Here is a 27,696-nt window from a genome sequence, read left to right on the forward strand (position 1 = left end):
CAGGATAAAATCTTTTATGTGGCGAAACACAATGGCTGCAGCCCACGTTTCTCGCTGACCTTATGACAGCTGGTAGCCATTCAGAGCTGTAATTGTAGGTTTAACATCTACACACTGGCACAGGACAGAACCTGAGGTTTTACTTGAGGTTCAATTAGCAGATCCCTCACAGTAAACAGCTTATCTTAAAACACAAAATCACCTCACATTCTCACACTCATCACCGCTTTAAACAAATGATCTTTATTTCCAGTAATAGGTGGTTCCAGCTTAGCTCATTTAGATATCAAACATTGATTCTGAATCATATATAATTATATATTTATATATACAAATGCAATGTGTGTCCAATGTATGGCTACACTCCCTTTTTATTTCAGTTAGACTGAATAGTCAGCTTAGTGGCTAATAATGCCACCATAAACAACAGAATGAACACAATTAGAGAGCATCAGAATAATCAAAAATCATTTTCTCAGATCTCAAAAAACAAACAAACAAACAAAAAATAATATAAAATACAAACATATTTTTTACAAAATACATCAACGAGCAAACCTCCCATTTTTGGGTTTGCTCCAAATTCCCAGTCTCTCCTAGGAGCTGTAATTATGGTCCATAACGCAATCTCTCGGTGAGATGTTGTGCATTAGTTCCTCTCCAGAAAAAAGGGACCACAGGGTTCGGACAGAAGCACAGCACACTTTTGTTCCTGCGGCTTCATGTTGTGCTTTCTCTGGAAGGATTTTGATTTTGTTTGGCCAGAACTGCTCAACAGTAGATTTGACTTCTGGTCCCACCAAGCTGCTCTTATGCTCTTTTTATTTGGCTTGACAACACAGGCATTGTCTGCAAATTTAGGCCAACGCAAATGACAGACACAAATCATAGACATTCAGAAAATTATAGCATCTTAAACATCTGATTAGCAAACAACAAGAAAAAAAACACACATTTCATGTTTAACAAATGCACAGCATTTTTTTTATGTAATAGCACTCTGGATGCTACAATCAGTAAACCAGCAGTCAAAAGTCCTTATCCTTTCTGCCCACCTAAAAGTTTCTTACCAGGGGTTAAATGCCATCATTATATCTCATTCTTCTACTGCAGTCCAAAAATAATGGTCACTGAATAGTTCCAAGCATGGACAAATACAGCCCTTATATTATGTCTCTAATCCTAGCCTCTTCACATACCTCAATTACAGAAAGATTTTTTAATAAAAAACAAAAGGCACTGATCCAAAAAAATCTTTGGACATCTTTACTGTCTTTATCTTTATGCAATAAGAAGTTCTTATAAAACTGCTGTTCTAAAGCCAAATCAAATGAGGTCAACGGTGAGGTAGCTAAATCAAACATCTACATTTACATTGACTCTTTTACACATTTAAACACATTTTACAAAAAAGTTTTTTCTTTGGAGCCCTTTGTTTTTAAATAATGTATATGGGCAACAACTGTAGTTTGCTAGTAAAACACAAGACGTTATTAAAATAAATTCAGCAAGATAGCCGTGCTGTGTGTGTACCGGATAATAACAGCTAATGCAGGGATTTCTTAACCAGCGCATCAGAAAAGGTTACACAACACAGTGACACATAAAATCAGTATTTATTGTATTAAACTTATCTGTATTTCTTCTAATATTTGTCTTTTCTTCTGAGCAAACAAACACTAAGCTTTTTATACTTTGTTTTCAGGTGCCTAAAAGTTTGCAAAGTACTGTATACAAATAAAAAAATAAATTATCATATTTTTGTATCATATAAATTATCATATTTTTGTTTAATTATATTAATGCTGAGAACTCCATAAACCACTGAACCCTACTGAGATGAACAACTGTTTGGGACCCATGAAAGAACTTTGTAAGATAGCAGATATTTAGGACCTGGACTGGTGACCACTGCCGTAAACTGATCAATAAATCATTAAAAATAAATCCAGCTTAGGTTCAGACAGAGATGTTCTGCTGGAGGCGCCGGGTAGTCATCTCCTGCACAGGGAAATCGTGCTGTTGAGTGTGTGTGTTGGATTTGGACGCATTATGGATTTCACTTGATTCTTCCTGAACCGGATTTGCGTAGGGCTCGTCACCTCCGCAGCCGCTGCCCAGAGACGTCTGACTGACGTACACCATGATGACGTCACCAGTAAAATTCATCACCTGTCCGGTGGAGATAAAGGTGGTGTTGTTATTTCCTGTGACCTGACCTGCCAAAGACAAAACAACAGTGGTGTCAGTCTCTCATTCAATTATGATATAAATTAATGACAATTCTAGCCAGCCATAGTAGTTCACAATCATTCCCACGAACTGCACTGTCTACTGTGGATGGTAATGACTTCTATGATGTATTTCTGGTATACACCTACCGATAATGTTAAAAGTTTGCAAAACTGAATTGTGTTCAACTTCACTCACAAGAAAACACCTTACAATGTATACAGGTGTGGGTGTTCCCATGATTTTCTTTAATGTAAGAAACACTTCATGATACTGCTATCCCATGACTTCATATCAATGTAATATAAGCCTGTTGAGACAATAATAAAGACTTGTTATTGTGAACATTTATAAATGTTTAAGATGGTTGATTTAGTTTCCATTCAGTTTATAGACAACAACAAAAAACATACAGCAATGTTTGCACCCATCATTCCACTAAACCTATCAGGACCCCTAAAACAACAGTCTACAAAAATGTGGAAATTAGGAACTAGAAACTGGCATCCTTTAGAGTAATGCAACTTGTTCAGAACACATGATGCAAGGAATAACACGAGGTAATGGGAAACAGAGATAAAGCTTCCACAGTCTCATAAATAGATTTTACTAAAAAGAGTTCCTTTCCTGGAGTCAAATAAGACATGGCCGACATGTTTTGCATATAATATTAATAATCACACTAAGCTAGCTGGATCACACTCCACCAACAGATCATAACCAGCAGCAAGATTAGATAACACTCTTCAGTGAAGGAAGAGAGAACTGCAGACTCTTTGTTTCTACACCGAATACAGTTTTTCTCAAACGTCACATCTTTCAAAGCTTGCAACTGTAGCTAATATCTGGGTGCAGTAATGCTATGTAAGTGCTTAGTTGGCATAAAAAGGGCTGCTATTTAGGGTACACACCCGGTTAAAAAAGAAAAACAGAACTTAACCATTTCCTTCCGCTGAACGTTTCAACAGACGTTTTGAGCAGTTCCCGTTTAGAGTGAACTATTTGCTCCATATTCCCAGCATAACGGCAGAGACGCCGACTGGCAGTGAATCACATTTCACACATCTTTTAGTCATTAAACCATGATTTATGGCGCGCCAGGCACCCGCTGTCCGCACTGGAGAGCCACGTTTTTAACAGTGCTGTTTACTGGAATATCATTTACCCGGGTGCCAGAGTTTTCTTAATGATCATCCCTGAACTCTCCATATAAATGCCACCACACAGCCAAAAGTATGGACTGCTCCGAAACGACACGCCATTCAGTTTCCTGTAAGTGTCGCCTGCACTTTTAAGAGAATTTGGGCTGTTTTTCCCCACCTGTAAATAGCAAATAGGTCAAAAGGTCATGAACCCCAGACAGCACTCGCTGCAGTATAGACTACAACATCCGGACGTGGTTAGTAAATGTTGTGGGAAATGGCTGTTTATCATCTTGTTAGTTAGACCATCTGCTGCCCAATCAAACCCCAGAGGCTGGAGAAATTGCCCCCGCAAAGCAACATTATTCAATAGGCCGGACTCTACAGAACAGCCTGTTTTAATTTCGAACCGGGGCTATTTTAAAATACAGAAGAATCCAGCATAAACACCCTGGATGGCATCTCTCTGTCGCCTTCAGGTATAAGTTTCACATAGCTGAAAGTACAGTCATTGGCCTTGAAATACCTCAGATGCACAGCCCATGTGTCCACAGTGTTTTTGTGACAATCAGTTGGTTTGCAAAACTCCACAATTACAGCACAAGGCATATTGCTCAACCCTGTAAATGTTTTTATTTCTGCTCAGATTTGACCTGCTTTGATGGGTTACAAAACCTACATCTGTTTTCAGTGACAATACACCTGTGCCCTGCATGCACACAGTTTAATAAATGGTCAATGAAGTGTGATCTGATCTGACTGATTTCTGATTCTGGTCATATCTGTTGTCTTTTGGCAATAGTTTAAATTCCATTACATAGAAAAACCATGTAACCAGACAGAGAAACAAGATCTATATAAAGAGATCTTGAAGAGTGTACATTGTGTATGATTATTTTAGTTACCATAAAAAATATAACGGATGTCTATTAAAATAAATAATACAGTTAAAAGGTACAATAATCATTTTATGTTTTATTAAAATAATTCTCCGAAATAGAAAATAGCCAACAAAAGTGTTCTGAACGTTTAAAAGTTTAAGAAACGTAAAATTATCAAGTCTCACTGGTAAACTTAGATTAACTGAACCTGTTTTTCTACAATATGTTAACTGAACTTCTTACCACAGGCAAGGGCAGCATCAGAGCACTGGCTCTGGATCTCCAGGTCTGTTTCTGGGTCCAACAAGTTGTCGTCTGCGATCAGAGAGAGGCCTCCATTGTTGCTGTTACTAAACGCTGACTTGGGGGGAACAGTGGACTCTATGCTACAACAGCGTGGCTCGTTGTGCTTGTACAAACTGCCATCACTGTGATAACCCCCGACCTCTGACATGGTCTCTTTCCCCACTGGGCTGCTGTAGTCCAGATAGAGTTCCTGAGAGCCTTGCAGGCATCCAGGCATGCTGTCAGAGTAGCAGTTCCCACACATCGGCGGCTCCTTCAGGGACACGGCAGCATCCACGGTGGAATCTTTGGCTTCCATAGTCTCCCCCAGGCCGCAGGAGCAGCAGCCGGCCAGGCCCGTGGCCACTAGCTGACTGCAGTCTTCATTTTCCCCAACTTCCATCGGCTCCTTCATGGACGGTAAGCAGCTGCATGAGCTGCCAGAAAGCGGAGAAGCTGGACCTCCCTCAGAAACATCACTGGAGCCGCTTGATAACCCGTCTGCTCTGTCTCGAACTGAATCAACAGAGTCGGGCTCTTGGTCCTCCTTGGGGTCTGAAGCACCAGTTGGCTTCAGTTCCGAACACAAGCTTAGGTATTCTGGAGGACTGTCGTCTTGCTTGATAAGGCGTGAGGTGATCTCAGAGCCGCTCTGTAACACATTGCTGTGGTACGGAGGTGCTAGTGTCTCCTTAAAAACAGAAATGAGGGAAATTGCGGCACGTTGAAAGACTGATTATATAGATAACTTTTTTTATCCTGGGTTAGTTTGAATAGTAAAACACTGAAAAATAGTAGTTACTGAGTCATGTACAGTATTTATTAAATAATTCATAATAGATACTCAATAATTCAGATACTGAGTAACTCATAGAAGACACTGAATACATTCTAGTAGCTACTAAATAATTCAAAGTAGTTCTCAATAAATCACAATAGGCACCACCCAGTTCCTAGAAAATACTGTTCAATGTTTTTAGTGAAACTGACTACAGTAGTTGACTGGCTAATTCATGTTAGCTAATTATTTTAACTCTTAAACAATTTTATACTGACTGTTAATATTTGCCAAGGTGTGTTTGGTGTCCAGAATTTGCTTATTTACAGGTGGAACAGTATGACATAAAATTATATATATATATATATATATATATATATATATATATATATATATATATATATATATATATATATATTGTGATATTTCTATTCACATTTATAGATTTGAGATATTTAACAGCTCAGCATGGTTTAAAACTGAGGTACATAAAATGAAGGGAACTCCAGACATGAGGGGGCATTACATTTTATTGAACAGTTACTGTATTATTAATACGCTTAGTGTCCAAAAGGATCCAGGTTTTTAATCAATATATAGACTGTAAATGTCTGTCTGAAGCTGAAACTTACTTGTTGAATTCGGCTGCGTTTAATGTTCTGGATGCAGGTTCGCAGATTGACTGCAATAAAAAGATAAAAATACCTCATTAGCTGAACAAGAGGAACATCTAAAATAGCATAAGGAAAGAGAACCAACGTCTGAATTACCTTTACCTGAGAGGATGTTCAACTTGTCCTTATAGCAGGAGAGAATGATGACAAATATCACGATTATCACGCAGGGGACTGCCACCACGGCCCAGGAGGTAGGGGGCACCGGCTGAATTTCTTTTAACAAACAGTAAATGAGATATAAATGAAAATTGAGTACAGGAAAATAAACATTAAAAATTAATTCACACTGGGTGGTAATTTGAAGCTACTGTTGGATATTGCTTAAAGAATGCTGCTAATAGAAATCCCATTCGAATAAAAATGAAGAAAAAAGGTTATATGGAACTTTTTTTCCTTCCATGAAGGAAAAAACATTTTGTTAAGTTCTAGATGAAAAATATTTGGATATGTTTGCTTTATTAATGGCAAGAAAGCTCAAAAACTGTCTTACCACCCTCCCTTACCTCACCCTACTTATATTTAGAGTGCTTTCTCATGTTTAAATAACTTTTTTATTTTGATTGTGTGCAAGATCACACTGATACAGTAGATGACGCACATCTTTTTAAAAAATAAATTAAATGTATGACATTTAACTGGTAAAAATCCAACTCATAGACCAAACAGAAATTTGACATGCTTGAGCTGGATTTGTGTTGATATACAGCTAGTTAGCATCATATTTTAGAGCACTAGCTAGCTACTGTAGCATAGCTTAAGCTGTAAAATAGGATTAGCTCATTTTAATTTTCGCTACATGCTTTATACACCAACAGCAAAACTGACACAATGTCTCATGTGCTATCAGCTAAGCCAAGCTTCTCTGTGACTGATTTGGATAAAATGGGGGAAAAAAAAACTTTAGGAAATAGAAGTCTCTAGAAAGGTTAGCATTTCAATCATGGATGCCAACTCAGGCTACATGGAGCTAATGCATAATACATATTATTAGTAACTTTTATACACATACAGAATATATTACTGTTCACTACAGTTTAAAATCATCTTATATTGTTGGAATAAAACAAATTGATTTGGGTGCAGATAAATGTTTAAACGTGTGCTAATTTGATGCTAATCTGAGGCTAAAACAACAGAGAAAGCAGTAGAAGTGACTGCAGATCCCAAGGAAATATACAGTTTAACATAAAACTATTATTTTATTATATTACTTAGCATTGTATTATTTCTAAATATTAAAAAAATACTTGAAAAAAAACATTGAAAAGTGCATTTTATTATGTTTTTTATTCATATATATGCCTAACTCTTCACTGAAAGCTACAATCAAATATAAAATAACAAAAAAACTAACAAGCAATTACAAACTTTTTACCAACAGTATAAATATAATCTTAAGTCTGTGACCCACAGTTTGAGATGTGAGTTACCAGTTTCTCTTAAGGCTAAATAGTTTTTTTTTTGCAAGCATTCCGTTAAGCTTTTCTAGCTTTGCAACAGCAGTTTTGAAAGAAGACATATTTGATCAGATCAAGGATAGGTCAGTTCTTGTAGCAGTACATCTCTATCAGCTGTAGTGCAATACAAAGTTTGGGAATAAACATGTTTGATTGCATACCGAAGGGCGGTCCACATGTCACATCTTTTTTAGTGCTGCCAGGCTTTTCCTCGGTCTTGCCAATGGATTTGCAGCTGAAAAAGAATCAGATCTATCAGTACGGGACGCCTCAGCTGTACGGACACTTCTGTTTTGATCTGTCTCGATCCTCTCCACAAACGCTCACCACAAATATGGCCAGCTAAGGAAAATAGGCTCTTTCCAGGGGAAGTGGTGGAGAAATTAGTCATAATACCACAGTGCGGTAAGACTGCGGGGGCTTTTAAAACGACTATGTGTGCCTGTGACCTGAGAGCAGTGCCAGACAAAAAGCCCTCGTGAGAATGAGTTACTGTGATTGCGCAAATTGAGCTCTAAGAAAGAGGAAAGAAGGGCGTGTGTGCGCATGTGCATATGAGGGTGTGAGGGTGTGCTTACATGTGGTTGTGTGTAAAACAACATGCTCTGAATTACTGCTGGGGGAAAATTACATATTGTGATTATATTGCTACATCCTGTGGCATGCCTTACAATTTAACACCTGATTAGTCCTTTAATACTGCTGAGCCACATTGATTAATTGTCTCTTCTACATATTTACTAATATGATTTCTCAGTGCTGTGTAAGGAATATGAGCTAAAAAATCTGAATGGAATAGTAGTTTTTTTTATTTTTGTCACTGCAAATGCACTTCACTGTCCTTTTTCTGATTAAACAAAAGCTCTGTTTACATCCTGTACTGCTTCTTCTGTCTGAGTGACACTGGTGCAATCACATTTATGATCTTCATCATCTGACTGAATCAGAAATTTAATGTTAGCCTCAACCACAGTGCAACCTAATTTACAATACAGACCATTTAAAATTGTTAAAAGTGTGATTATTACATAGGGAGATCTGTCTAGCATCTTGATGCTGGAGCTGTTCTAGAAAATAAGTATACAGTAAATGTGACATGTCTTGATGGAATGATGATCTGATCATCTTGATCAGGTCACTAGTGATCAAAAGGTAATGCCAAGTGTAAACAGAGCTAAATGTGTCTACAAGACAGAAAGCATAACAGGATAAAGAAAGGCCTGCGTTATTTAGACAAAAATTATTTACACAAAATTGCATTGACTCACCAAAACACTTACATGAAACAGAGAGCTTGATTTGAGTACAACACAAAACTTACAAAATGTTTTCTTTACTGCAAAAAGGCTCATTTGTATATTTTTGTGATGCCAATAATGTGATCATTTTTGCACTATTTAATACATGACTCAAATTATTACTTAATTATTATCTGCACACTCACTTTGTCCACATCTTGCAGGGTTCTGCCACGTTTGAATCAGAGAAATATCCATAACGGCACTCCTTACAGAAATTTTTGCCATCCACTAAAAAAAAACAACAGAAAAAGAAAACATATCATCAAGCAGTCAATGTGCCGTTTCAAAGACATATTTACCATAAAAAACATATAATTTTTGTAGGTCTGTACATTTGGATCAGTCCAGTACCCCACTAAGCCTTAACTACAGCATGCATATGTCAAGATACTGAAAATAGGAAAGAGGCTGAAGAGCCCATACACTATGTTATAATCTTCTTTCCTGTGTAGAACTACTACGCCCAGCCACAAACCAAGAGAAGCCACTAATTTTACAGAGTTTTTAGTTATGACTCATGTATGCTCATATTTATCTGTCTGTGCTGAAAAGGAATGAGACCTAAAGGCTCACATTGCGGTCTCAACCACAGTGGCGATACATCAAGAGAAAGAAAACTCTAAGCCAACTTGGCTTAAAAATCATCATTATTATATCCAAATCAGTTAGACACTCCTTTAAACTCCATTAACTATAAATCATCCTTTAACTGCAGACTTATTATTCACTCACTAGTAATATTTTTTTTTACTCTACATTCTTGCTGTATTTCTTCTAGACCTATCCACTTATGACGTTTGTGTGGTTTGATGTACTAAAATCATAAATTATCTCTACATGACCATTTTCCAACCTCACTTTATCCCTTAGAATTAAACAGACACTTTTTATTACTGTGATTTCAAGGCTTTTAAGGATATGTTAATGAACGGTTTGTACTGATTTGTACTGTGGTTGCCCTTTACTCTACCTCGTTCAAAAAGCATTCATAAAGCCGTTAGTTTCAGATGTTTTTATATGGAGCTACTCCTTTTTTGGATGTATAAGTCGTTTGGAAAAGTAAAAATACGCATTTGCTTTCTGATAGAGTAGGCCTGTCACAATAACTGAGTTTGTTTGGACAATATATTGTGCCAGAGATAACTGCAATAAAAAATATTTCTGTCATTTAAAAGATGATTTTTGTGCCACTGATTTAATGACAATATAATAGCATGATGATGCAGTTATACCTATATAAAGAGAGTGTGCTTTAAAATCTGCTTAAAAAAAATCAACCCACCAGCCCATTCACAATAATAATAATAATAATAATAATCGTTAATAATAGTAATAATAATACGTTTTTAGGACAGGTCTAGAAGAGCAACACTTGTTTTCCTGCATCTTTCAATCTCTTAAATAACTGCTACAATGTACTGTATTTACACTGTAGACTCTACAGTAACAACACACCACATCACTTCAGTGGAAATGGGTGGAGCTGAATAGCTATGGGCTGATCGTGTAAAAGCTTTGTTGGTTATAATATTACAACCAGGAGTAATTTAAAATTAGTTGTTTTGTTGCAGCTTAAGTGTTCATATGTGGACTAAGGAGAGAACTGTAGATTTTGAAACCTTTTTACAGTAAACTATACTGTCTTTAGATATAGGAATTAAGAGACTGTGTGATGCTGTAACGTCTATGACACTGAAAACTTTATTAATTCTGTTTAATTCTGTTAAACTGATGTAAATTGAAGTCAGTGGACAGTCTTACCTTCATTAAGTCCTTGGCCTGCAGGGCATGATGGGATCGGTTCACAGAACTCACAGTTCAGCGGGTGACACTGAAAGCCATCTTTGCACCGACATGGCTCAAGCTCAGTGGTGCTACTGGGAGTGGGGCGATAAAACCCTTTCCCTGCAGGAAAAAAAGAATGGAAGAGAGATGGATAAATTAGATAAATTAGAGGAATAGACAGGTAAATTAAGCAGTTTTGGCTATTTAATTGCATGGTGTTTATTCTAGCCAGCCAAGATAATGAATACACATTCTATCTATGGGAACTGAGCATCTTGAGTTGGATATGGTATAAGGTATGTCTGGTGTGATAAAGAGGAATGACTGACCGTCATCACAGAACTTCTGTGGAATGCACCTTTTGTCAGTAGTGTATTCCGACTGGTACTCGTTCTTTCCACACTGGCGGCAAATAGTGTCTGCATTTCCAGAGCACTCTGTAATCAAGAACGATCCTGTGTGCAACAGAAAGAGTTTCATTAGGAACTTTTTTTCATTAGGATTTTTTTTTGTTATTCGTTATTGTTGTAGGTATAATAGTTCTTGATACTTTTGTTCCTTCTACTATAATAATTATTATTAGTAGTATTATTATTTTCCATCCAGCCACTTTTAATCTGCTTCTTCCTAATCATGGTCACTGTGGGTCCAGAGCCTACCTGGAGTCAATAGGCACAAATGAAAAATATACCCTGAACAGAGTGCCAGTATATTGTAGGGAAGCATTAGCAATGTAGTATAGCCAATTCAACACAGAAGCCTTTGACCAACCTAATACAATTATACTGTAAATGCCAAATATATATATATATATATATATATATATATTTCACTGTTTTATTTTTGTAAGGCAGCCAAAGTTAATATGTTCATAACATATCAGTGTGATCAATTGTAATGATCACACTGATATGATTCTAATTCTAATGCTATTTCCCTTCCATAGCAACGCATACTAAAGCTATAAAAACTATAGCTGCTCACATGCTGTGTGACGTTTTGATACAAATTTAGCTTTTAAATATGACACAAATGAAACAGCAAACAAACAAAAGCAGCAGAAGATTGTAACTTTTTTTCTCGAGAGCCCCCATTGTAACAAGAATCCACAAGTCCATAAGAACGAGAGGCTACAACCATAAAGGAGCTGAACCACTGACTATACAATATATTGTCCATTGTGTTTGTTTGCATTTTCGTTTGCATGTGAACACACTTCACCAATATTTTAGCTTTTTCTCTAATGACAAATTCATCAATAATGGTATTGCAAACCATTATCCACTGAAGATTTATTCTATGAATTACTAACAGGAATAAACTGACAGCACTCAACTTATACAGCTAGAATGCAATGCTCTGCTTTAAAAGCAAAAGAAAAGCAACAGACAGTGAATTAGAGCATGCAGATAGACAAGTAAATGTCTGTTTATTTAAGGGGTTAAAATCAAGAACATCTTCTTATGGTACGTCACATGGTTTCTACATTATTCATAAGCAGTGCAGACCCACCGCTCTGTCTATAAACTGAGGTTTTTCCACAGGGCTTTGATGCTCTGTGTGTGTTCCTCCTTTACACACTCACTTCCCCTCTGAAACCCAGAAAACACAGCGAGGCAATTTCATCCCTTCATTCAAATTACCCTCATTCTCGCTCTCTGAAAAGCCTCGTCAGCTTATCTATCTACACAGATGAGAATGAGATAAGGGATAAAAGATGTGTATAATGTTAAGGAGCAGAAGACTGAGACCTATTTACCTGGTCCACATTTGTTGCAGCACTTATTGTCCTTCAGGTACTGGGTTTGGTTACAGGTTGGTTTGGCATCTTTTCTCTGCAACCAAAAAAAGATTACAAAGTAAATTCTACAAATAAACACTGTTTATGTGCTTCTGTACAACTAAGTTCAGTCAGATCCTTCACAGTTTACCCAGTTTACCAAACGTACCTAAAATAAACAGCTTTAACATGTACACCATTCAGTCTGCAGACTAGCCTTAAAGGCATGTCATACCCGTTATACATGTTTAACTGTACTACAGTATAAGCATGCCTGCATCTGTTATCTTTACAGGCAGTGATAGTGGGTGACACTTGGTTTGTTCTGATGCTAGAGGGCACTCCTGAGCGAGTCCAAAACGAATGGATTTATAGAGACAGAGCTTTTGTGCAAAACTACTATTTGTCAACATTAAATCAATTTTCAACAGATAAAGCTTTTTTCTTTACAGTACAATACAAAATACATTTAAAAAATGCAGTTTTGTTTTAATACATCATTTATTTTAGCAACACAGAATTTAAGCATTCACATTTATTTAAATTTATTTGCAGTAAGATTTTTAATTTGAAACAATAAAAAAGATCAGCCATAACAATAAAACAACGGATATGTGATATAGATTATATTGGTAACCTGGTTACAATGGCATCTGTCAAGATTTATGGGATATACTCTACACTCATCTACACTTATCACCACAGACAACCAATCAGAAGTCTAGATTTGAAAAGAACATGCTTATTGTCTTACTTAAGAGGGTAAGACTGATTGCTTGGAAATACTAACTTTTGTTTTGGGTCCTTTAATTCAGTTTTGTACATTCATTTATTTGTCTATTATTTCTGTACTTAATTACTGGATATTGTAGTTTTTTTCCACTCATTAGACTTGTCCTGTTTGTCTACCTTCCTGATTTGTTATTCTGTTTTCCTCTTTTCTCACTACCTCAATAAAAATGTTGGAAAAAAAGAGGTATTAATATTTTGGTATACAGAGAATATAAACTTTTTAATAGAAATAAAAGCATTTCATATTGAGGGTCTGTTCTGGCCTGATGATGTAAAGTCTTAAAATGAACACCTGGGAGGTCACAACCTCAGAAAAATAGAAGCCACCAACCACTTCCCTGCTGATACAACAAACCACTCCACAGCTCTCCCATACCAAACTCTCTCATCTGCAGCGAAAAACCACAGGTAGGATCTAACAATCTGACAGACACCAGCAAAACAGAGATCCCAGCAAAAGCAGCAAAGGAACAACTAGATTAGTAGTCTATTCACGACGAGTTGAAAATGAAACAGCTAGGGCTCAGATTTATTCCAGAAAACAAAATGGTTTGGCAGCATCAGCCTCTGAACCATGCTATTCATTCAACTGCTTGTCAGAGAAATAACAGAGAAACGTTTCAGTTGAAGAACATGATACAGTTGTGGTCAAAAGTTTACATACACTTGTAAAAAAACATAATGTTATGGCTGTCTTGAGTTTTCAATAAGTTCTACAACTCTTATTTTTCTGTGATAGAGTGATCGGAACACATACATGTTTGTCACAAAAAACAGTCATAAAATTTGGTTCTTTCATAAATTTATTATGGGTCTGCTGAAAATGTCACCAAATCTGCTGGGTCAAAAATATACATACAGCAACATTAGTATTTGGTTACATGTCCCTTGGCCATTTTCATGGCAACTAGGCGCTTTTGGTATCCATCCACAAGCTCCTGGCAAGCTTCAGGTCGAATGTTTGACCACTCTTCTTGACAGAATTGGTGCAGTTCAGCTAAATGTGATGGTTTTCTTGCATGAACCCGTTTCTTTAGCACTGTCCACATGTTCTCAATGGGGTTTAAGTCAGGACTTTGGGAAGGCCATTCTAAAACCTTAATTCTAGCCTGGTTTAGCCATTCCTTTACCACTTTTGATGTGTGTTTTGGGTCATTGTCTTGTTGGAACACCCAACTGCGCCCAAGACCCAACCTTCGGGCTGATGGTTTTAAGTTTTCCTGCAGAATTTGGAGGTAATCCTCCTTCTTCATTATCCCATTTACTTTCTGCAAAGAACCAGTTCCACTGGCAGCAAAACATCCCCAGAGCATAATACTACCACCACCATGCTTGACAGTAGGCATGGTGTTCCTGGGATTAAAGGCCTCACCTTTTCTCCTCCAAACATATTGCTGGGTGTTGTGGCCAAACAGCTCAATTTTTGTTTCGTCTGACCAGAGAACTTTCCTCCAGAAGGTTTTATCTTTGTCCATGTGATCAGCAGCAAACTTCAGCCGAGTCTTAAGGTGCCTTTTCTGGAGCAAGGGCTTCTTTCTTGCACGGCAGCCTCTCAGTCCATGGCGATGTAAAACACGCTTGACTGTGGAGACTGACACCTGTGTTCCATCAGCTTCCAAATCCTTGCAGACCTGCTTCTTGGTGATTCTTGGTTGACTCTTGACCATCCTGACCAATCTCCTCTCGGCAGCATGTGATAGCTTGCGTTTTCTTCCTGATCGTGGCAGTGACACAACTGTTCCATGCACTTTATACTTGCGTATAATTGTCTGCACAGTTGCTCTTGGGACCTGTAGCTGCTTTGAAATGGCTCCAAGTGACTTCCCTGACTTGTTCAAGTCAATAATTCGCTTTTTCAGATCCACACTGAGTTCCTTTGACTTTCCCATTGTAGCTTTTGTAGCTGAGTCTAATCACTGGGTCAAATGAGCCCTATTTAAATGGGCTCATGAGAAGTCAACAGCTGTAGTCAATCAGAATCACTTACAAGAAGTGAAGAGGCCATGACATGAAGCTAATTTGATTGACACAACTCGCTACATCACCAAAATTGACAAATTTTGTTGCTGTATGTATATTTTTGACCCAGCAGATTTGGTGACATTTTCAGCAGACCCATAATAAATTTATGAAAGAACCAAATTTTATGACTGTTTTTTTGTGACAAACATGTATGTGTTCCGATCACTCTATCACAGACAAATAAGAGTTGTAGAACTTATTGAAAACTCAAGACAGCCATAACATTATGTTTTTTTTACAAGTGTATGTAAACTTTTGACCACAACTGTATATGAAGAAAGCAGCTTCTGGCCCTGTAGACCCTTATCATCCTCAGTGTTTCTATAAAAAATGACAGAAACAGAAGCAAAAACACACTGAACAGTATATATTCCCAGTTCCAGTTCCATTTCTCTGTGGCCAACCACAGCTCATGGTTTTAAAGACAAAAATATAGGAGGGAAAATCATATCTATCGTGGAAATCCGCAGGGAAAATGTCTTTATTAGATCAGCCAAACGTACCAAACAAGGTATCCAGAAGAAACAGCCTTATTCAAATGAGGCTGGACACTTTCCACTCTGCTCTGTATACAGGGTTACTATTAGGAACACCTGACTGCATGTTACTATATTTACTCTATAAACACAGTCTTTTTTTAGATTATGCCTTTTATAATCACCAGCTTCCGTTACCTAAACCTTAATCTAAACTGTTATCAGAGACAGGCCTAAACTGGCCTCATATCAGCATTCAGTAACAACCCCATTTCTCAATGGTTCATTCTCACATCCCTATTCTCGAGTCTTCCCTACCCTTCACTACCCTTTATTAGTGAGGTCACTGAACGTTTTACTAGAGTTCAAACTTACTGCAAGCTGTTTTAACCTATAATCACACCGGTCATGCTCTATTTTCTTTACAGTAAAAATGTAACTATAGTAGAAACATAAGAAGTAGAAATAACATATGATTATAATCAAAAATATATTAAAGAGAGGTTTTACTTTTTGTATATCTAACATTTCACTCTATTATAGATCAGACAGATTAAAATCCAAGTAAATCAGTGGAATCATAGGATTGTAGTCAAAATTACATTAAGGAAATTTCATGGCATAATTAGCCATGTCTTTAGATCTGTCTTTAAATCTGATATTATTACTAGTTAAAAGTTCATAGCTGATTTGGCAATTGAGGGTTTCTACTAGTAAAATTGCATTACAGGGATCTGGAGTTTATAAATTAAGACATAAACAGGACAGTATAAAATACAGTATAATTTATATATATATATATATATATATATATATATATTATTGGACTCATATCATAGGAGAAACATATTTTTTGTAGTCTTAGGTGGTACTGAGGTAGTTTCAAAATGTACTGTTCACTATCCAGTCTATGCCGTCCATATAGTTAAAAATATCTCAGTTGTTATGTAAGAATAAACAACATTGGGATTGTAATTTAACTATTATAAGCCTTGCTACTCCAGTGCAAACTTGCTCCGGAGACTAAATATGGCTTGACTGATTGACAACATTTGGAGTGAGGGAAGTTTGTGTGAATTTTATTGCTGACAGAACTATTATTAAAAAATTTTGCCCTGAAATAACACTACATTTCTCTACTAACTTCTAAACAATAACAATACTTGATGGAAATGGTCACATAAAATGAAGTATGACCGTTTTGGTTCCATAAACTAAAATAAACGTTGTATAAAAGGAAACCAAGGAAAAGTTTATAAAGAAAAAATAATGTTAGAAAAAAAGAGATGAGCCCTTTAGCCCACATACAAAGTTACAGAGGGTCTGTCCCAAGAGCATCCATATATAAAACATTTTACAATAGTTTTTGTTGCTTGGTGGTTGCATCAGTATTCTCAGGGATGTGGGATGTTTTCTCTTGTATGTGTGGTTACTGAAACAGGACTCATAAAGCTCCTTTAAATGAAGCGTGAGAAAGGAGACAGAAAACCCAAAGGAATGTCCAGAACTCATTTCTGGCCCCTCTGCATCCGAACAAGAGGGTATACAGCAGCGACATGAAATATTTTCATTGACTAAATATATAAGATTATGGTCAGTGACGCCCTGGATAATTACAGGTTAGAAAATATGCCCGGCATATGGGTCCTAACGTCCAGCGCTGTGCACTCTTCAACTCTGTCCTTAATCCAACAGTTCATTTCAATCAGTTCATCTTCAAAACTGAACATTTAGAATGGGTGATATAGAAGAATATGATATATCACTACACTAATGACATTTTTCATTTGATATTATTGTTGTAATCAATGTTTGCAAAGCTAATCTTTTTAAGAAGAAGGATAAGAATATTACTTACATGCAATAAGGTAAGTCCATATAGTTTATAGAGTTTATTTACTGTATATTGATTTCTCGCTTTGTAATCTGTGGTATGATTCATGCAGGTGGACCACACCCATCATATACTTATAAATGATCTGGGATTTCTGGGACATTGTTGATAATAATTTTAAATGATGCAGAGATTTTAATAATTAATTATGCATGTTATTTTTATTTCTGCAGGATGACAAATGCATTAAATTGAAAAAAAAAAAACAGGTGTAGCTGTCCAGCAACACCTGAACATTCTGCTCCTTTTTTGTGGATTTTTAGTTTACTACATAATTCAAACACACAATCTGTCCTTTAGGACTGTATCAAAATTCCTTAAGGAATGGACCAACAGAAATTATCCAAAATTACCTAAAAAAAACTCTTTTTAGATTCTCTTCTAATGAACGTTAAGAAAGTTTTTCTTTTTCTCCTGTAAAGCTGCTGTTTTGGAGATGGACAGTTTTTCAGTGGTCAGTGGCAATATATATTTAAGAAATTATCTGATGCTACTGCTGTGATTAGGATATTACTGATAACATTGCTGCCATGGCGCCCATATGATAATATTTATCATTATTGTGATCAATTACATCAAAATATGCTATTCTAAGGTTAGAATAAATACTGTCAGTACTGCTAGTTCACTGAACCAATGCAAATTGAGGATAATTAGTCCTGGCAATATATAAATTGTTAAACAAATACAAACAAAACAAGCTGTAAAATATTTTTGTAATGTCAATAAAACACAATTGCACACCACATATATCAATATAGTCCACTCATATTGAAATCTTACAGTTTAGTAAAATCCTGGACTGATTTTTAATAAGATGTACTATGCAGCCAATCTAAAACAGAGTTAAATTATATACAGCAGTTTTAAAAGCAGGAGTAAGGAAAGGATGAAAAATAGACATCCAGGCACATAAATCATAACTGGTTTTGGATCCATAAGCCCTCACATATATCATGAGTAAACATGTTAGATAAGGATCCTTTAAATAAATAGTGCTAACTAGTGTGTTAAAATTATCAGTGGTCATTTGAGTCATTTCATCCAAATGTGCTACCAGTGGTTCTTTCACTGCTGAAAACGTCAGACAGTGAGTGATAGTTGTCAGATATTGAGGGATAGAGGACAGATATAGAGTTGGCTCAAACTGAGTTTGAGCAAACTGTAAATCTAAACTGTATGTACTCACTCTAGTTGGAACATTGAAACAATAATGCTTTTTGAAAACAAGTTTGTTACTAGTTACTCAGAATTTCCTTGAAACCACAATGTTTGCATAACTGCCGGAATGAATATTTTCACCTGCTGAGTTGACTTATGTTAAAAAAACCTGTTTATCTGTCAATGTTTTCACAACTTATTGAAAAGTGTTCATTGGACATTGACTCACATTACACCAATGATTATTTTAGCACACTGGTGCTGCTCATGTCCTATTTTTTTTCTCTCTGTGGTTCAGTTATGACATAATTGTGGGTTTATGAGCCAGAAACTACGGTTATTATTATTATTATTATTATTAACTATTACCACAGTTACTTCTGTGATTGGCTGTGAGACATTCTATGAGTACCGTTATTGCATGATAATGACACTCTGAACAAAGATCTTCAGTATTACTCTGCAACATACACACATAACCTAGAAACAATGCCAGCTTAATTAAGCTCTTGCAGCTTTATTCAGTATTTAGACTGTATTGACTGGGACAGAGAGTGAAAAGTGCATATATATATATATATATATATATATATATATATATATATATATATATATATATATATATATATGTGTGTGTGTGTGTGTGTGTGTGTGTGTATAGTATCAAACTCTATTATTTCAAAAAGTAAATATTATTTAATTCTTTATGTAAAGTGGGTCTCAATAAGGTCATGATAAATGATTCCTTTCATAATGTGGGAATTGTTCACTCAGCGAATAGTAAAAGAAAGGCTCTAAGGTGTTTCTGCCTTCTAAAACACAAGTTGTGACCTGTACTGTGTCGCAACATTCAGCATGTTAACACTTTTCTCCCAGCAAGACGGGAGATGGTGAAAGAGATAAACAAATGACATGGCTAAAAGAGTGAGTGAGTGAATGAATATCAGCTTTATAAGGCTGCACACCAACAGATGATCTGAGAGGAAGTAAGCATTATATTTTTCCCACTGTGGATAAGCTATGAAGGACAGTCTTGAACCAGTTAGCATTCAAAGGATAATTTCATTGACTGGAGTGCACTTAAAATATAAAAAGGTGCCCAAATTTTGAAGAAATTGAAGAAATGTTGCTGTTTTTAATAGTTCTTAATAGGTTCTTTTATTTGGCAGTGGTCACCAACCCTCCTTCAGGTTTCACCCCTTATCCAAATCTATCACAGCTCATTCAGATTATGGACTTTTTACAGTAATAATTACATAGATGAGATGGGTTTAGGGATGTAAAAATTAACAAAATTGGGAATTTGTTTCAATACACCTTAGTTGTGTATCAAATTAGTACATTTTCTGATATACCAAAAATAATGAAATTATATTTTAATGTGTTATATTTTTTGCAATGCTTTTCACTGCCTTTTACTGTGTATGAACCATTCACTGTGCTGTCCACTGTGGGTGGTGATGCCTTCTATTGTGGATTCCTAGAGAACACAGGTGACACTGTAGATGTAGAGAAATGTTAAAGGCACCAACTTTCATTCCTCACTCAAACTCTGGCCAGTCTTCATCCTCACTCACCAGATAAAAGCTCATAACTTATACAGGTGTGGGAATTTACAAGCCGAGATAACACATGACCATTGGCATGTCAGTGTATAGTGTCTGCTTTAACATTCTAGTGATAAACTCTTCTATGATAATATTATACGAAGGAATGACTTTAAGCAACATGTATGGCATGGGTGCTACAAAGGGTTCTGTAAACAATGTCATATTACTTTTTTTGTCTTTCTTTTGGTTCCATATATAACCACGTCTGTAATGGAGAAGTAAGTGTGATAAACTTTTCAATTGGTAAAAAACCTTGACATCAAGGTAAAAGTTCTGTCAGACTGTAGAAAACCTCTGACATAAAACTGGTTCTTCTATGGTGTTCCTAAAAGACCCATTTTAGCACCTTTAATTTTGAGAGAGCACAGTTTTATTGTAACATTCCATGGTTACATCCCTTGGTGGAGTTGATTAGGGTGGGACCTTAAGTCTGCAGTGATGCAGATCTCCAAGAGCAGGGTTGGTGACCACTGTTCTAGAGAACTCCTTCTGGCAGGGTTATTTTTCACAAATGTCAACCTGAGGTCATATGTTCGTGCAGTGCAGCCCGGATACACTTTAGCAGAGTATAATGTTAAGCAGAAAACAGAAGCCTGACTCCAAGAAATACCACCCAAAATCCAAAGAACACATGAAGGTGGATGGTAAACACTTTTGGGCAAGTGATTCCAGACTGCTCTATATGTTCCACCTGAGATCATGGAAATGCATAGGGAAATTTTCCCAATGATTATTTTTTAGTTATATTTTTTTTAAATTACTGAAGTAAATAACCTTCCTAAATGTCCCATAATCTTTGCAAACGGCACATTAATTCTGTGAATATACAGACAATATTGTTAAATTGTTAAATTGTAAAAAAGTATTGCGATATTACATTTTAAAATATGCAATAATAAAAAAAAAAACACAGTACAGATCTTTAATTAGAGATAGAGACAATGGTTCATTTTGTGTTGTGTGTAAATCCTGAACACTAGATAGCAGTGTTACTCTGTCATCAGATCCCACTGTTCTGACTGGATAAAAAAATTAACTTTTAATTTACTCAGATTTTATAAATTTGGACAGTGTGTTTTTTGAGTTTTCTTAAAATTTGGTTTGAAAATCACAAGGCGGATAAACGTCTTCCAGTATTGCAATATATCACAGTATAAAGATTCATAATCCCTGTATCGTAATACTTGATACTTTTTATATCATTATCACAAATTTAAAGAAGTATTTTAGGGCCATATGGGCCATCATGGCAAAACTTTTTTACTGTTCGTAGAAAAAGGAAAACAAAGATTGTTCTCATTTCCCATTTAATAACTAGTAGAGACAGATTATATCTGTCTAGTATAATTTATTTTTCTTCCATCCTGGATATATGGAGTGCATTGTTAATATCATGACATGTTGGGTCATTGACTTATAATGTTACAATCTCAGTTGGGGTTTGTTATATCATATTGCATGTATTTTAACTGGCAAATAAAGTCTAATATTCATTTTGTTAAAGTGGTGTATTTATTTTATTTTTTGTAATTAAATATTATGTCTTATTGGCAAGAATATCGCTATCGAAAAAAATAACCTGAAATATCAGGATATTATTTTACAGTCATATCGCCCAGCCCTAGCAGACATGTATCTTTGTGATTTAACTGTAGCTTATTTACACTTTAAACAACAACCAAACATATCAAATCATGACTGGGGTGTCCAATCTTTTTCACACGACCAAAGCAACGGCCATAACGAACCATACAAACATGAAAACACACATTTCTTCCCCTCGCACACACATATATACCCTAACAAGAGCCATGTCCATATGACAGATTCCTCTTACAGGCAGCAGCAGACAGAAGAATAACTATGGAAGTAGCTGCCCCTCAGCATCAACTACGAACCATCCCTGTTCTGTTCCTCTACTACCGGCACATTAAGGAGAACATGCTGAAGGAGATTGCATTAAGGAGAACTGTTGTCTGTGGTTACAAACAGTCCAGCGAATTGAGCTTGTGCAGAATAAAGCCAAAGCAGTCCTTTAAAGAAATGTGCTCCAGCTGAGGAAGAGAGAGGATAGAGCGAGAGAACGGGATGAAGAGAACAGAGAGAGGAGAAGTTAGACTCTGTGGTGAAGAGGAGGGGAGTGAGGGAACTGGAGGGAAACCATAATCCACTGTTTCCAGTAAACAGAGAGGACACAGATCACAGACTTCAGCACATCTTTCATCTAAATCCTTACATGCATTATACAAATAAGCTTGACTGTGCTCAGCAGGGGCTGGTAGTGACTAGTGGCATTATTTATTTTTATTTATTTATTAATTTATTCATAATTACCCTATTTGTTGCCTAACTTAGCAATGTCAGTTTAGTTCTGGGCTGCTTTGCCTGGGGTAAAACATAATGGGTGGGCATGCTGAGTTTTTAACAACTCTGTTTCATAAAAAACATGAAATTAACTGGACACAGGCTGAGAAAATAACATTCAAAAGTGGGAACGGGAAATAGTGAGCATACTAATATTATTATCAAAAGAACAAACTAATACTAAATTTGTAAAAAACATGCTCTTTAAAAATGCAATGGGTGAGGATGCACACATGCCTCCTGTGATATATGTGAAGTTCAATACTCCAATGCAGCAGGAGGCCAGCGTGTTCAGGGGAAAGTGGCAGATTCTCAGCTCTAATACATCAGTTAACAGACGCCTGTGCAGGCCAGCATCTGTAATTGTGCTCTCCGGCTTATATTAGTGAAGCAATATTACCCAGAATCTGACCATAAGATAATTTTACTTATACTCAAGTATATCAGTAAGGAAAACATTGTTCGAATTAAATTCTTTCTGGACCATGGGTTCACCTTCTAGGCTGCTGTGAGATCAGCTTCATACAAAAGAAAAATGCCCAACATAATTTAATTTACGAAAATTATCTGGAGAAATCTGTTAATTTTCCTGTATTTTTAAATATCGCAATATTTATCACAGAGCAAAATTAGCACAATATGGGATTTTCTCAATTATTTGCAGCCCTAATTGAAACCAAATTCTGGTGCTTTATTCATTTTCATACATCAATTCAAAATTAGATTCAAAATGTTTTACACAATTCATGCTTTTAAAGGGTCATCTGAATTGTCGTGGATCAATATGAAACTGTTCTCTTCTGTTATGATCTAGGGCAGGGGTGTCAAACTCATTTTGGCCGAGGGCCACATTGGCATATTGGCTGTCCTCCGAGGGCCAGATGTAACTTATAAATGTAATAAAATGTAACCAAATGTAATATATGTAAATGAATGTAATTACTCCTTAATGTTAAATAACTCTCAATATATTATTTATTCAACCAAATATTACAGTTGCATGGAAAAAATGTTTGCTTGTTGCTCTATTAACATAAATCCTTTTAATTTGTCATGTCATGAAATCCAAAAACTCCATCAATCAAGAACCAAACTATTCAAGTGAATAGAAATGACATCAAGTTATATTAACTTTGAAATTATTAACTGAAATAAGGCTTAATAAATATAAAATCAAAAATTGTGAGCTGTTAAGAACATAGCATTTCCTCAGATTTAGCAGTTCCTCATCCAACCACTAGTGGGAGCTGCAGCAGCAGCACCACAAGTCCGCAGTCTTTACTGAGTCAGAGCTACAGCCCAGCCACGGGCTACAGGGCTCAGCTCAGCCAGTCTGGAGCGTTTTTACAATTTTTAAGTTCTTCTGTGTATGAAATAAAGATTTTTGTAACCGAATAATACAGCTCTCTACAGTTCATCTTTCAGCCCAATCAGCTAACAGCAGCCGTTTAGAGCATGAGTCACTGCTGGGATTACATTATAAACAGGTCAGTTATCGCGCTGCTAACCTCAGGATGTTTATAACTACGGAGTTTAGTGGACACACCACGGCTGCAAGGTTAGACTGTTGAAGGCTACTGAAGACTATTAAAGGCTATTGGAGGTTATTGAAAGGGTTATTGAGGGCAGAAATTAGTAAAGGCTGGTTAGATAAGTGATTCACGTCCTCGTACTTTGCTGCGGTGAAACTGCGACTAGCGCTGTCACAGTGATGTTTATTAACGTCATTAAAACAGATTTTGTCAGCTATTGTCTTATAAATGTTTACACAGAACTTATATCTCTCCTAAAAAAGCGTTTATTTTGGTCAGTAACACTCTTCGTAACACAAAAGGCATACCGGTCTTTCGCCTTGAAGCACAGCCGTCCGTCTGCATCAACTTTTCTTTTTCTGGACATTATGGGATAAACATTTATATGTCTCAATTCCACCCGCGAAGTTACACCTTCCCTCCGGCAGGGTTTCCACATCAATGACTACACTGCCGTGTAGTGGCAGTAAGCCGTAACTTTGCGGGTAATACAATCGACAAGCATTGTGGGAAATGTATTTTTTGGTCAAAGAACGCTTCTGACTTATTTATTATAGACACTAAGATCTTACAAGCTCTCGCGGGCCACATAAAAAGACGTGGCGGGCCACATTTGGCCCGCGGGCCTTGTGTTTGACACATGTGATCTAGGGTCAGGCTGTACCAAACAATGACATGGGGCTCTTATCAAAAACCCTTAAGTTCTGAATTACCAAGTTTGGATTTACAGCTGTTTAATGAGTAACTCTGGCAAAAATACTTTGGGGACGGGTGTATGCCAAAAATAAAAACCAAAATAACCACACAACAGCAGTAGACATAAAAAGGTCTATATTAAAGGTCTGTATTTAAGGGTATCAAGGGTTGTAATATATATAGGTTCAGTATCATTACAAGTAAAAGAATGTCTTTTAAAGTACTCTATAGAACGTTTTTATAGAACTTCTAGTGGTCTACTTAGAGTGAATAAAAGAGGCTGATTAGAACTTGCTATTGATAGTTTTAGTTTGAAAAGTCAGTCATGTCAGACAAAGAGAAATAGAGCCTATCACACTCTAGCTCCCATGTGCTGAGTGATGCAGGATAGGATTTACTAGATGTTCCACTACTGTAGACATTACTCAGTACTTCAGAAGTTTTATGGGCTTCTGTTTTTGTTCTTCTACTCAAACTATGCATTAATTAATTCACTGAAGTGTGAGTAAGGGTACAGGCTAATCTACACACCTCTATGCACTACATGCTTCCAAGGGTTATTCAGCAAAGCCAGCAGTTTTATATATAACAACTGTCCCTAAAAGATGCAGAAATATGGATGCCAACTTAAATAATTCTTTTCTATTGTGGAAAAGCATATTATTCTCTTTAAAAATATGTTTTAAAAATGGTTCTACATTACATCAAAAGAGGTTCCACTATGTTACAGGTCAATACTCTTGAATACATAATAATAGTGCAATCCATTTACTGTTAAACATAACCAGGTTTAAAAAGTCAAAGTTATTTTAATCTTGAACCTGAAGAACCAGTAATTATGGCTTTTAATGCCAGTAGAACCTCAACTAAACAACTACTAAAACCCAATGAGGACCCCCATGTGATGGTGTAGTTCTAAAGACACTGCTGCTGAAGTCTTGCTGAAACACCTCCTCCACATTTCTGTATGTTGAAAATACTAAAAGTGTACATTACATATATAAAAGTGTATATCCACTATTGTAGAAGTAGTTTCCTAGTAATTATGTTTTAGGCTTTAGTTTTTGTACTTCTTCGCAAGCTATGCAGCCATTCATACACACACATACTCTACACACCTGTAAATACGGTACCATATACTTCCACAAGTTCTATAGCAAAGCCAACAGTTCCCTCAAAGATAAAGAAATATGGTTGCCTGGTCAAATGTTTGTTTTTTCTATAATGGGAAAGCATGCTATTCTTAAAAAGATCATTTTTAATGGTTCTACATACCATCAAAGGGGGTTCCACTACTGTTACAAGTCAAATATGTCATGTTCACTTCTCTATGTAAACATATTTTGCTAAAGTAAAAAAGGTATTTTTCCTGAACTTGAACTTTTTGTGAGGTGTCAGTTTAGTGTAGAAAGGCTGCATCTACTAATTCACAGAAGTTTTTATAAGCATGAGTATGTGTGCAGACTGCTCAAGCCACCTCTACACAACACATGTAAGACTTTCTTTAGCAAAACCAACATAGTGTTGGTTATAGAACTATGATCCATAAAAAAGAATTATGCAGAATTATGTTTGCCTAATCAAATGGTTCTTTTCTACAACCTGTATCATTTTATTATTTAAAATAATGTTTAATTGTTCTTCTATTGATACAAGTAAAATAACCTAATTTTAGTACTCTACAAAAACCGGTTCTTAAAAATAGGTAAGGATGGTTCTATTTAGTATTGGCATGGGGTTATTGATCACATAATTATTTCATAACCCATCCCATTTGTTATTCTATAAAACCAGGTTATTAAAAGGTTAAAAAGTCATCTGAACAAAACAATGCACCCAAATGCTTCTCTGATGTGTCAGTCTAGTATATAATATCTGAATCCACTGAAAATAAATACTATTTAAGGGTGTAGTTCTAAGGAGACTACAGATGAACTGCAATCACAACTCCTCCATATTTCTGAGTCAATAGGCTAAAGCCCCAGCTGTCATTTCTTCACTCTTTGCCTTTCACACTGTCTGTAAGTAAAGCTGAAGAAGCACCTACTTGGATACACAGGGCGAAGATCAGACAAGTGATCCATCCTCTGAAAATCCAGCTTGTGGAGAAGTGAACCCTCATGCTGTTCTCTGCTACACAGGACCCGTCCTGTCTGACTGAAAGTCCAGTTCAGTAAATCAGCTGAAGTTCAGTCTCCTCGCTGTACTCCTCTTCTGCTCTGTATCTCCAGACTCTCCAGCTCTCCCTCGCTCCTCCACTGCCTCTGAAGCTCCAGTGTGAACTCCCGCTGTGGGCTGTGTGTTTTCTCTCCGCCTGTATTAGAGCGAACCACGCCCACTCCGCAACACTATTGGTCAGCTGGTAGTTAAAACTTGCTCTTACTTTTCTAACAACAACAAAAAAAACCTTTACAATCGGAAAGCTGTTCAGATTTTATTTAGAAAGTGAATATAATATTATTATAGTATTAATAGTATAATAAAAAATACATTAATAATAATAATAATAATAATAATAATAATAATAATAATAATAATATTTAAAAAATGTATATTACACATTCTGATAAAAAAAAGTCCTGTACAATGTCTTATTTTTTGCTGTCATGTTAATCATATAAACAGATATATTATGCACATAGACAGACAGACAAATTAAATATATAATCTAACGTATATAAAGGGGGTGCTTTAAAAAAATATATATATACAGCTCTGGAAAAAGTAAGAGCCCATCTAAAAATTAGTTTCTTTGATTTTACCTCATTGAGAACCTCTGGAATATAATCAAGAGTAAGATCACAAGCCATCAAACCAATCTGAACTGTTTG

General features: G+C 36.2%; 1 protein-coding gene across 2 annotated transcripts; it reads right to left on the reverse strand.

Annotated features, from left to right (window-relative positions):
• Positions 1 to 222: 222 nt before the first annotated feature.
• tnfrsf11a (tumor necrosis factor receptor superfamily, member 11a, NFKB activator) lies at positions 223 to 27,157 on the reverse strand. Of its 2 annotated transcripts, none has more exons than XM_007253537.4 (10): positions 26,913 to 27,157; positions 12,298 to 12,373; positions 10,868 to 10,993; positions 10,515 to 10,658; positions 8,897 to 8,981; positions 7,614 to 7,687; positions 6,095 to 6,208; positions 5,951 to 6,000; positions 4,499 to 5,231; positions 223 to 2,219 (listed from the first exon to the last, which is right to left on the reverse strand). In XM_007253537.4, exons 1-10 carry the CDS (start codon positions 26,985 to 26,987, stop codon positions 1,960 to 1,962), a joined length of 1,737 nt encoding a protein of 578 aa, XP_007253599.3. In that variant the 5' UTR covers positions 26,988 to 27,157; the 3' UTR covers positions 223 to 1,959. The 2 variants fall into 2 exon arrangements, with proteins under 2 accessions (XP_007253599.3, XP_022539111.2); XM_022683390.2 differs by having other exon boundaries at positions 6,089 to 6,208.
• Positions 27,158 to 27,696: the final 539 nt, after the last annotated feature.

Source organism: Astyanax mexicanus, chromosome 1, assembly GCF_023375975.1.
Source record: "Astyanax mexicanus isolate ESR-SI-001 chromosome 1, AstMex3_surface, whole genome shotgun sequence".
Taxonomy (NCBI): domain Eukaryota; kingdom Metazoa; phylum Chordata; class Actinopteri; order Characiformes; family Acestrorhamphidae; genus Astyanax; species Astyanax mexicanus.